The following is a 13,069-nucleotide window of genomic DNA, read 5'->3' as shown; positions in this document are numbered from 1 at the left end:
GTAATGACAGTGAGAACTAAAGTTGTTTACAACATTTATTTACTCGTGGGTAAATCACCATGTAAATTAAATAATAAATAAAAAAGAGACATAACTCTGACTCTCAGATGAATGGCATGATTTTCATGAGCCTAGCCACAGATATAAAATAATAAAAGTGTTTGTCATCATATTTTGAAAATGACCCAGGAACAATAAAACAATAATAAAAATAAAAATAAAACAACAACATCACAGAACATTATTTTATATTATTTTCCTGTTCTGGATCACGTAGCATAGGGTATTGGAGTTCTATGTCCTTGGACATTTTCTCATCGTACTGTACTTTCTTCTTAATCTGTGTGGTGAAAATCCATAAAAGGGTATAGCTAAATGCCTGAAGAGAGCTCACCAGTCCCAGAAATAGGTACCTGATGGGGGCAAATAAAATTTTATTACACATTAATTAGGGTTTTATTACACATTCATATTAGGGCTACATAGCATCATCCTACTAGATCTGCTCACCTGAAAGTTTCAATGTCATACATTCTGCATGCACCTCTTTCACCGCATTTATTTTGGCCCCATTTCAGACAGGTTGTGTCAATAAGAGCTCCAAAGCAAATGGGAGCAGGAATGCCACCTTTAAAAGCAATAAATTAAACTTAAAATAATCCAGTGGCTTAATGCATGTTTAAGACAAGAAAAATATAAAGATCTGTGACATATTTGTAAGTTTCCCCTCATGAAAAACAATGTTTTGCAGTATTAGCAAATCCATATATTAACTTACCGAAGACTCTTAAAACTAACAGAAATATTCCCATTGAGAGAGACTTCAGCATAGGATCCACGATCCTGCAAGAACATATTTCATACAGATAATTGTATATTATATACAGTATATGTACAATTGCAATTACAATCATCCACACAACCAATTCTCAATTTTTATTTTTAATTAAAATAATACATTTTGTATGAAGATATTTATATAATTAATTTCTGGCCTTAATGCATTGTGAGTAGGGTTTCAAACCTTGACTCTTAAGATTAACCAACCAACTCACAGCTTGTTTGTTTGTTTATTTAAACAATGAAGGTTATACAATATTTGAAACTGATTCAAATACAATATAGGCAACTGAAAATAGGGAACAAGCATAAGGAGCAACTGCATTACAGTATGATGGAAACAAATTAAACAGTACCTCAATGAGATGAGGAAGAAAGGAACTGTGCCCAGACAGTAAACAAAGAAGGCGAGAGACTGCAGTGCCAGATAGATGTAGAACATTTTAGTGCAGCTACTCTCTCGCGAACACTGTCCAAGCACTGCAGAGGAATTCCCAGAAGTCAGTCCCCAGCTCTGGATACATGTACAGCCATGGAATGTCTGGCAAATGTGTAAGTTTGTAAATAAATACATACAAACATAAATAAAGTAAAAAAAAAAAAAAAGATTTGTCATCAAGTGTTAAAAGTAGCTGTTCACCATATTCTGTCTTGTGCCCAGAGTGGAATTGCAGCCAGCATGACAAGGAGAGATGTAGGTCACTCCATTCTGTCCACACACTGGATCCCATAGGAAGTCAGGACACCCAGCATTGCAAGAAGTAAGTAAATCATGGCTTACATATTGAACTTCAAAAGTTCTGCCATATAAACAATTTATTATATTAAATCCTAGGCAGGAAATTAAATGGATAGGTGTATATTTTCCATGATTCAAAAATATTTATACAATGACTATAAATATGAATAAAAAATACCTTTGATAGGGCACCGTGATCCCAGCGACATCTATGTTTTCACAGCTGAGAGCAAAGTAAGGTATTATGCAAACCAATGAGGTTACAGAGGTGAAGAACATCAGTCTTGCAGATCCCAGCAGACCTAGTTTAAACCTCTTCATTATCCAGCCACTCAGGAACATACCCAGAGCCACTGGTGGAATAGACATCACTCCTGCACATATAAGCACAGCTAGTTTAAACAGCTAGTAATGATAATAATAATAATAATAATAATAATAATAATAATAATAATAATAATAATAATAATAATAATAATAATAATAATAATAATAATAATAATATACAGCAACTGTTACCTATGAGAAAATTGGTCTTTGATGCGCTTTGTCCAAACTGCTGCTCCAAATACTTTGGTGTGTAAGTTATAGAAATGACAAAGGCATTGAATGCCAAAACACTGCAAATCAGGTACAGGATATAGATCCCACTGGTGAACAGATGCTTTATAGATGGCCAAAAATCTAAATAAACAAAACATATAGATCCCACTGGTGAACAGATGCTTTATAGATGGCCAAAAATCTAAATAAACAAAACAAAACAAAACAAAAAACAAGCAAATAAGCATAATTTTCATTAAAAAATAAATTTTATATATATATATATATATATAATATACAGTGGCCAATGGGTGAACATTTTATTCATAATAATAATAATAACACTTAATGGAGAATCTAATGGTCACCTTTTGAATATACAATTATATCCAGTACCTTCTCCACTAATATTGGTTCCCTTATCAAATATGAGCAAAGGTGACTGTGAAAATAAATCTGCATCGTTTATCTTTTTGATCTTAACCCACCCGTGGTGCTTCCGGGCTCAGCACTCTCCAATGAGCACTTCTCTCAGTCACTGCCTGGAAATGTAGCGGTACTAAGAGGCTCGCTACCTCTATGGAGGTCTCTAGAGCAGCTAGTTCGGCTGTCCCCTGTTGGTTCTCTGCTTCAGGACACTGAGCTTGTCGCTCTGATTACACCTCAGTCTCGAGAGTGCAGTTAAACAGTTTATTAGGAACAATCAAAGATGACTTTCAAGGCAGAATTTTTTATAATCATTACTCCAGTCACATGATTCTTCAGAATTCATTCTAATATTCTGATCTGATACTCAAAAAAAAACATTTATTATTATTATTATTATTATTATTATTATTATTATTATTATTATTATTATTATTATTATTATCATTAAGGTTGAAAAGAACTGAGAATATTTTTTCAGTTTTTTTTTTTTTTTGATGAATTGAAAAAAAAGCATTGTCTTAACAATTATTGTATTTATCATCACTTGTGTGCTTAATAAAAGTTTTAATTTCTATATATACTGACTTCAAGCTTTTGAATGGTATAGTGTATATTGTTACATTTGGATGCTTAAAATGTATCTTTGATCACAGGAAACAAATTAAATGTAAAATATATTCAAATAGAAAGCAGTTATTTCAAATAGTACAAATATTGAACAATATTACTGATTTAGCAAACTGGTATTGACTGGTATTGTGTAATGTTCAAATATATAAAATGAATATCACATAACTAGCATTTCCAAAGTGTATATTTTTTATGTGCTCTCAAATAAACTAAATGATAAACTACATTATTAACATTATTTTGATGGTCACTGATACTAGTAGTGCAGTAGAACATTTAGATGATGTGAATGAAACTTCATAATGTTTTAATTGATTATACATTAATCAGGAATTATAGTTTGGAAAAAGTCTAACTAGTAAAATGTGAACAGTTTGTGTGAAAACTAATACAAGTAGATTAAAAAAAATATTGGGGAATTTTCTGGGGAAATCCAAAACTCAAATCCTGAGGTTTTTTTATAAAAAAAAAAAAAATAAAATAACTTGAATAACAGTCTCCCTGCTTTATTTTCTGTGGTACGGGAGTTTACATGCTGCGAGCTTCACGTGGAACATTATAATATCAATAGTTCGTTCAGCGCGTGGGCATGGTCACATTAGATATAATGAAGGGAGAAGTGAAAGACGTGAAAGTGTTGTTTTCATATGGATTACTTTATCACAGAATATTTGTTTATTAAGACTTGCTTAGTTTAAAAGTAGACATGTCAAGCTTTTTATGGACATATCATGACTCTTTGTTGAGTATTTGCGGAGTAACAGTTCATTTTAATGATGTGTTTCTAAATGAAGATCACCGCAGACCAAGGCTGCAGACAGTGCACCCTGATTGTCCCTAAGGTTCCCTCCTGGACACAAGCACTGAATGCATACATCCACAGAATTGCTCTGTGGAGAAGGGCGGACCAACTGCTGCTATGAGATGCTGCGTCTCAGTATGCAAAATTATTGAATCATAATTTCAATTATACATTTTTAACCCAATTTTGCTTCTTTGCTTGCAATCAGATAATAATAATAACAATAATAATAATAATAATAATAATAATAATTACTTACATTTATATAGCGCTTTTCTAGCCACTCATCCACCACCAGTGTGCAGCATCCATTTGGATGATGCGACGGCAGCCATATTTTGGCAGAACGCCCACCACACCCCAGCTTATTGGTGGAGAGGAGACAGAGTAATGAAGCCAATCAGCCGATATGGGGATGATTGTTAGGTGGCCATGATGGTCAGTGGCCAATGGGTGAATTTTGCCAGGATGCTGAGGTCTCAACTCTACACTTTTTGAAAGACAACCTGGGATTTTTAAAGACCACAGAGAGTCAGGACCTCGGTATAACGTCTCATTCAAAGGACAGTGCTTGTTGACAGTATAGTGTCCCCATCACTACATTGGGGCACTAGGACTCACACAGACCACAGGGTGAGCACCCCTTGCTGGCCTGACTAGCACCTCTTCTAGCAGCAACCTAGTTTTTCCCCGGAGGTCTACCATCCAGGTACTGACCAGGCTGAGCCCTGCTTAGCTTCAGTGGGCAACCGGTCTTGGGCTCCAGGGTTATATGTCAGTCGGCAAAGATAATTTTAAGCCTCTGAACTCTGGGAAAGTTTTAGTCCAATAATCCAGTAAGCAAATGCATTCAAACAATCCATCCAAAATACAGCTAATATAAAGGAAACCAGGCTTACATCAGAGATTGCAAAGAAAACAGAGACTTGCGTTGTGTTTTCAGTGAATTATTCATTCCAGTGTGTTTGGCTTTTAAACACAAGGTCTGTAATATTCTGTGTTTGTCTCTGAAGCCCTTACACATCACACGTGCTGTGTGAAGTACAGACTAAATGGAATGTCAACATATCTCACTGCTCTATGGCCAGATGAGATGCAAATTATGTTTTCTTGACTGGATAACCACTGTCTCACTAGAAAAGTTTTGATGGATGAAGACTGCACTCAAGACATGAGTGAGTTCTGTCAATAATTTGCTGATGTGCACGGAAACCTGCCAAATGTCCTGGACATCTTGTTCAGATATTGTACATGGCATCATGGATTCTATCAAATATCAACAGATAAACAACATTTTCAACATGACCACCTCTGTTATAAATTGTATAGTGGGCCATGGTTGGATCTTCTATCAGGACAATGATCCAAAATGAAAATCAGAACCAAGACAAAAATGTGTCACTGAGCACAAATTAAAGCTTCTGCCATGTCCATCCCAGTTCCCTGACCTGAGCCCTATAAAAATAAAAAGTGGGGTGAACTAAAGAGAAGAACTACCAACATGGAGCTGATAATCTGAAGGATCTTTAGTGATTATGGATGAAGGAATGGTCTCTGATCTCTTGTCAGGTGTTCTCCAAACTTATTAGGAATTATACTGTAGGAGAAAACTCAGAGCTGTTATATTGGGAAAATAATTTTGCAATAATTGGGTGACAATAATTGTATATAAATAAATATATAGTTGTTGGGTGCCAATAATTGTAGCCAATGTGAACTAGAGAAAAAACATTTATTTCAGAATGAGCACCCCCCCCCCCCACACACACACAATGATAGGTTAGAATTTTGTGAAATTTTTGAATGTCAGATCAAAAGGATGCACAATGATGATTTATTTTCTCTGCTCATATTTACCAAGGGTGCCAATATTAGTGGTGGGCACTGTAATCATTATATTTAATATGTCAAGCTCTAAAATGTCACACAAACCTTTAAGCGTATCTAAGTAGTTCATACATACGCTACACTATACAAATCATTGACTATGTTAGATTTAATTAGACCTTAATTCTACCATTTGTGGTCAGTGTATGGTTGACATACCTTTGGCAATCTCTGTAATGCTGAGTGTGTGCTTGTGTTCGGTTGAGGGGTGATATGCTTTAGAGGTTTGGGGGTTTTCAGGTAAAGATTTTGGCAGGAACCAAAGAGGCAAAGCAGCAAGAAGAGTCAACAGCCCAGAAACCACATAACCCAGCCACCAGGCCCCAATCCAGCGAGAGTCCTGAGGGGTGATGGTCACACTCTCTGATAATGAGAAGAAAATATTCAAATAAACAAAATATCTGTTAAACATATTACACCTCCACCGGGCTCTATCTTCATCTGTTGTCTCCATGTATGGCTCCCATAATGGCTGTCCATAAATTCCATCAGTTCTTTCAGGTTAAGCTCTTTTGTTATCATACATACCTGTTCACTATCCATAACTTGCAATTAAGTAATAAACCCAACTCCACTTGAGATTACAATCAAACTATGTGTGATGTATACCTTAAAGAAGCCCAAGCCTTTATCATTAACCCATTGGGATTTCAAATGCATTTCCTCCTCCTCAAAACAGCGACCTAATCTTCATCCTTGCCATCTCTCTCTCACAGACCAATCATCCTTACTTCTGTTCTGCCGGTGAGTTCTTCCTTTAGTCCCTTTTTCTAATCATAGATGCTGCCTGTGGGCTATACTTTCTGGTAACAGAAGGTTCCATTATACTTTTTGTTTTGGCCACAAAAACCCAAGCTTTTAATCATCCTTCAATATTTCACCATCTCCTCCTTGGCATTTTCACTAGCTTTTTTCATGGCTCTTTTCACGGACTTTCTTTGGGTCATTCTTCTCTATGGTTTAAAATAGTCCCACCAGTTCCACAATGCCCTCTTATGTTGGACTTTCCTAATTTGGTTTCTGCTGATTCCCCAGGGAATCCTATTTTCCCAGAGCTACAAGAGCAATTTACTCTCCTGTTCAAATTCTCCCAAGTCTCCTCTTCCTTTGCCCACTCAGCCAAATTCTTTGAGTTCTCCTAACCAGATTGCCTACCCTGGTTTGATTGCTATACTGGGATTTCCTAAGCCACATACTCCACTGGCTCCCCTGAGGCCTCTTGCCTCTACCAGATCCCAATGGTCTTCCTGCTCCAACTGCGCAAAACAGGGTGGTCCCCTGCTCTAGATCCAACTGAACCTCCTACTCTAACATGTCCATTGTTATATTCATATACCATGGTTCAAGTTAAGTTCAGGTCTATGCTCAAAAAGTCTGACAGTTAACAGGTTAAACTACTATCACAAAAAGTCCTAAAAAGAAAAATCCTCATTCTTACCCTTTGGAAAAATAATTTACAAATAAAAAACCCCAAAAGCTTCCCACTTCCCTCTTATACAATCAATATTACTACCTCGTATATTCTGTTTAACCTTTTCAATTCCAACAAAGATAAAAATATATATATTTTATGGTTATGCTCACACACACAAAAAAAGTCTTTCAGCAGGACTATATTTTTTTCCATTAATTGCACTTCTGTGTTCTGTTATCCTTTCTTTTAATGAACAGGATGTTTAACCAACAAACATTTTGTTAAAGTGACGTGACATTCAGTCATGTATGGCAGTATTCACCCATACTCAGAATTCATGCTCTGCTTTTAACCATCCAAAGTGCACGCATACAGAGCAGTGAACACACACACACACTGTGAAAACACACCCGGAGCAGTGGGCAGCCATTTATGCTGCGGCACCCAGGGAGCAGTTGGGGGTTTGGTGCCTTGCTAAGAAAAATAGCTCCTTCATTGTTCAATGTAAAAAAAAACATACTTTGTTAGTTTTAAACTAGCTCTATTCGTCGGAGAATCGAACCCCGGTCAGTGTGACAGGCGGAGATACTGTCCACTATACTAACGAGGAGCTGTACATGGACATTGAATTATATAAATCACATTATTTGTCATGTTAACAAACTCTTGAAATGGCTTGAAATAGCTCTTAGGCCCGAAATGCATAGGTATTTTTTATTATTATTATTAAAGAGTAAGTACTACAGTGTAGTACTTACCAAAGTACTACATATATATATATATAATAGGGGTGTAACGATACACGTATTCGTATTGAACCGTTCGGTACAAAGCTTTCAGTTCGGTACGCGGTACGGTTCGTTGGATTAATTAATTCTATTTGATAAAAAAAAAGGAAAGTGAAATATAATGATATGCGTTCAACAAAGTAGCCCAATAAACCAAACGACATAACAGGCAACGCCCCTGACACCCCCGAAGAAGAAAAAAACACCAACTTATATGTTTATGTTTGGCTACTCAGTCAGGCACTTGCGAGCAGTTCATGCACGGTACTCGGTGGCCAATGCGTTTAACAGACCAGAAAAAGAAGATCCTCCAATAACCAACAGGTCTGTCTGGTGTTTGGGTGCACTTTGGATTCCCTGTAAGCCATGGTGATGATTAGCCATTTTGCAACGAGCCTTCAGCGCGTACTGAGTGAGCGGAGCGCCTATAGTGGAAAACGCAGGTTTTAAGAACATGCTTAATGTAATTGAGCCCCGTTACAATATTCCTTCACGAGCCCGTTTCAGCCAGACTGTAATTCCTGCTTTGTTCCTAAAAACATAAGCCCTATAGAGAACCAATTGAGTAAAAACACTCAATATAAAGAGTTATAGAGTTCCATATACAAAGTTACATCTTTGTATTTGTTCATAACTACTACAACAATATAACATTTTCATTTTTTTTATAAGGAGCTGTTTTTGTTTTATACAGTATGCTGCTAAGAAAAATAGCTCCTTCATTGTTCAATGTAAAAAAAAAAACATACTTTGTTAGTTTTAATAAATAAAACATTTTTTAAAAATCAAGGAAATGTATCTGCCAATTTTTTTCATTTTGCTGTATCTAAAACGTACCGAACCGTACCGAACCGTGACACCAGTGTACCGTATCGAACTGAACCGTGAATTTTGTGAACCGTTACACCCCTAATATATATATATATATATTTTTTATTTTACACTTTCTGTACTGTTTCTACACACCTTGTGTAAAGTTTCTCCAGATACCATTTTACATGTCAAAACTAAGAAAGCAATTTTTTACTTCTTTTTGATTCTTGTTTTGTGAGTTACCACTAAGAAGGGTGTATACCAATTCTAATTTGGCAATATACCAGTTTTAACTCACCTTGATTCACTAAGCCAATATCCACATATAGACTAGCACACAGAGATCCAAGTGAGTAACCGAAAATTGGCCCAATGCCTCCGATTGTGTGCAGACAACCTACAGAAAATAACAAAAGAAGAAAATGGACTACCGTATTTTTCGGACTATAAGTCGCACCTGAGTATAAGTCGCATCAGTCCAAAAATATGTCATGATGAGGAAAAAAACATGTATAAGTCGCACTGGACTATAAGTCACATTTATTTAGAACCATGAACCAAGAGAAAACATTACGGTCTACAGCCACGAGAGGGCGCTCTGTGATTTCAGTGTAGACTACAGGAGCACTGAGCAGCATAGAGCGCCCTCTCACGGCTGTATATGGTAATGTTTTCTCTTGGTTCATTTCTCTTGGTTCATTTCTCTCAGTTCATGTCAAATTAATTTTGAAAACTAAGTCACACCTGACTGTAAGTCGCAGGACCAGCCAAACTATGAAAAAAAGTGTGACTTATAGTCCAGAAAATACGGTAAATCACATGCTGATACATGCATAGTTTTTATGGTAGATGCAAATAAATTCTCACCAATGTAAAAAGCAGTGTTTTCTGGGCGTGCATAATCATCTATGAATGACATTCCCAGAGGGCCAATGCTGGCCTCCCCAATGCCACGCAAAATGTTTCCAAACAATACAATCCCCCATGTGGGTGAGCTTTCCACTTCTCCTTTTAGATTACCTATACAACCCATAAAGTGTGCTCTGTTAGGTATTTAACTGCATTTCACAATTAAAATATCCCACATGTTTTCTCACATATTCACCACATATTACCAGAAACAAGCTGTTGAACAGTATTCTGGGTGTCAGATGAGAATGTGGAGCTCACTGTGAAATTATCAGGATCATTAGTGTGGGTGGCAGCTGTATCGTACATGTACCTGTCAGAAAAACAGATAGAAAAAAAAAGAAAAGTTCAAAATGACATATTGTCTATATTTATTACCGAGAGAGCAACAATGCATGAATTCAATTAAATATATATTTTTCCCCTTCTTCTTATTTATTTTTTTTTTTTTATTTTTTTTTAGTGATGGACACATTTTTACTGAATTAAAGTTAATTTGGGTGACATACAGTGATATAACTGTCATGGGGGTCTACAGAATTTATAGACTACATGACATTTTTGAGTGATTAAATATGAACTTTTTTTGCAAATGTTATGAAAGTTTTTAAAAACCACATGAAATTGAACATGATTACAAAGAGGAAGTTTCTAAGAACTTAACACATGTGTTTTAAGCTAGATGTTTAAATGATCTTTCCTATTCTTTATTGTGGACACTGAATTTTTCATTGACCAATGAATGTTACTCACCGCCCCATGAGGAAGTGAGGTAAAGCCATTAATAGAGTCCCTATACCCATCAACAGGACCCCTGCTCCAATAATCTTGGGCCTGTGAAACTTAGCACCAAAGTAACTAATAACAGTAATGACCAACAGATTACCTGCAAGCAAAAGTTATGTTATTTAACAAGTTTTATGTTATTTTACAGCATCAACTGTCCCATTTTTTAAAAGTATCAGCCATTCCATCACAATATAACATCAATGGTGTGACTCATCTAATGTCTGAACCACATCACTAATTTCTCAGTGCAGCTCAACACATCTCTACTCACCCATTTCAAAGCTGCCATCAATGATACCAACAGTGGAGCTTGGGATCTCAAACCGCCTCTCAATCTGGGTGATGGTGCTCTTGGTGTAAGCCCCCGTCAAGGATTTTGTGAAATAACAGAAGGCAAGTAAACCAATAAAGACCTTTGCAGACACAAGGGCAGAAGAGAGATTAATTTAGTATTTTATAGTTTTGTTGTTGTTGTCTGACAAATATTCAGCTACAGCCATTCAACCATTAAAACAAATTATCACCTAATAGTAACTTAGTTAAACTTAGATTGTGGCAAATTGTCAAAGTGTCTCTTGCCTTCAGAGTTGGGGAACAGCAGTTGGCTTGAGGTGTTGTCTGATTCCGACCTGAATACTCCATAGGTCTGGGCTCAGTGAACCTGTCTGGGCTGCCCTCCACTGTCATAATGAACTATGGGCCAGGGAAGAGATGGCAAATTTTGAAATCATGAACAATTTGGTTCCTGTGTTTAACTGCCTTGATATATAATGTTGTATCTGTGTTCAGAATCAAATACATTTTAAAAAAACACTGCTAAACTGACTTATGAATAAATCAAAAATTAAATACATAATAAAAAAAATATATATAATAATCACAATACATTATAATAAAATACAAACAAATATTATATTTATTTAACATTATTAAAACACTCACATGTCCAGAGGTGTATTCACATAGAAAAGATTCACTAATATGCAGAGATGCAGTAATATGCAGATATATCCCCAAATGATATATCTCTAAATGGTTCTTTATATGTACCTTTATATTTAGTCATTAACTAACACTGATTAATCATTCAACCCATTTGTAGATCAACTAGTACAGTACAGTTTGTAATGTGTACATTTTTTTTATGAGTGTTTAAATGGCAAAAAGTATCAGACACTAGAAATTTCAAAACAGAGAGTAAATTCAAACATGATGAGCCATTAACAGCATTTAACAAACACCAACCAACAAGAAAACAAAGTGACAGCAATCAGCACATGTTTGCTTATTTATGGTACAATTTGTGGGCTGGCAGTCTTTCTGCTTTTTAGTAGTGATGTGTGTGCATTCACATGTGCCTCCTTAGCCTTATAGGAAACTTGTGGTAAATTTGGAGTTAATATGGGCCTATGATACATTTTGGCAAATAAATCTGTATATAATTATTATTTTTATTTATTTTTTCTGTTTATTTTTTTTTACAAATAACTAGCAGAGGTTTGCAAAGCTACACTGGTGAACCAGCAGCAAATCTTTAGAAATAAGAGACAAACGCAACTGATATTATCCAGTGGGGTTAGAAAAATATTAATAATAATAATTCTCCCCGGGTGATGCTACCCCACCAGTAGAGTAACTTATAAAATACCAAAAAATACAAATATTTTTTTATTGGGTAAAATACTGAAATATGACAATACATACAAAAATAAAATCAGAAATGGCTTTTTAGAAAATCAATGCGTGTGACAGTATCAGATTAATACACAATGATTTTGCTCAAAACTCACTCTACTCTGACCTAATGTAGATATTGTATACAATTATCTAATGCATAACTGTATTATGAGGCAGAACACAGAATTTACTGTCACCATAATGTGGGAATTATGATCATGCAATATTGCCTGATGAATCATCAGAGAATCGTCTTTCTGTGAGTCATTAAGAAAATATGACTCTATTCTGTTTAAATAAATGTCAGGTAAACGTGAGAATACATGTACACACTTTTAGAGTAAAAGTTAGCATGTTTAGTAGCGAATCATAGATCAAAAATAAATGAAAGCAAACACGAATGAATACGTACAGGTTTTTGTACTAAAATAAAAGTGAAAACAGAAAATATAAAGAGAAAATTAGTGCTGTCAAATGATTAATCGTGTTTAATCGCATATTAATTAAGTTTTTTTGTTTACGTAATATATGTGTACTGGGTGTATTTATTATGTATATATAAATACACACATACATGCATGTACATATTTAAGAAAATATATATTGTTTATATATATTTAATATTTATTCATATATAATAATATATATATATATATATATATATATATATATATATATATATATATATATATATATATATATATATATATATATATATATATATATATTTGTGTATTTATAAATAAATGATAAATATAAAAAGTACAGATGTATGTATTTTGTAAACAAAAACTTTTATTTTGGATGCA

At 35.0% G+C, this 13,069-nt stretch overlaps 1 protein-coding gene across 1 annotated transcript; it reads right to left on the bottom strand.

Moving 5' to 3' along the window:
- Positions 1-241: 241 nt before the first annotated feature.
- LOC113047763 (solute carrier organic anion transporter family member 1C1-like) lies at positions 242-11,263 on the bottom strand. The gene is made up of 14 exons (XM_026209038.1): positions 11,163-11,263; positions 10,855-10,996; positions 10,548-10,680; positions 10,001-10,107; positions 9,753-9,905; positions 9,184-9,282; positions 6,030-6,233; positions 2,099-2,263; positions 1,758-1,953; positions 1,481-1,640; positions 1,197-1,381; positions 779-843; positions 511-628; positions 242-413 (listed from the first exon to the last, which is right to left on the bottom strand). Exons 1-14 carry the CDS (start codon positions 11,223-11,225, stop codon positions 242-244), a joined length of 1,962 nt encoding a protein of 653 aa, XP_026064823.1. The 5' UTR covers positions 11,226-11,263.
- Between the last annotated feature and the right edge of the window lie 1,806 nt (positions 11,264-13,069).

Source organism: Carassius auratus, chromosome 29 (assembly GCF_003368295.1).
Source record: "Carassius auratus strain Wakin chromosome 29, ASM336829v1, whole genome shotgun sequence".
Taxonomy (NCBI): Eukaryota; Metazoa; Chordata; class Actinopteri; order Cypriniformes; family Cyprinidae; genus Carassius; species Carassius auratus.
This window is presented reverse-complemented; position numbering and strand designations above follow the sequence as displayed.

What these genes read in the sequence shown, in the direction of transcription:
- LOC113047763 (XM_026209038.1), bottom strand. Translation starts at nt 11,225, where the DNA reads ATGGAGTATTCAGGTCGGAATCAGACAACACCTCAAGCCAACTGCTGT. An exon ending in ATCACGGTGCCCTATCAAAG is followed by an intron (nt 1,641 to 1,757) that starts GTATTTTTTATT and finishes TTTATATGGCAG; the next exon opens with AACTTTTGAAGTTCAATATG. An exon ending in TATGACATTGAAACTTTCAG is followed by an intron (nt 414 to 510) that starts GTGAGCAGATCT and finishes TGCCCCCATCAG; the next exon opens with GTACCTATTTCTGGGACTGG.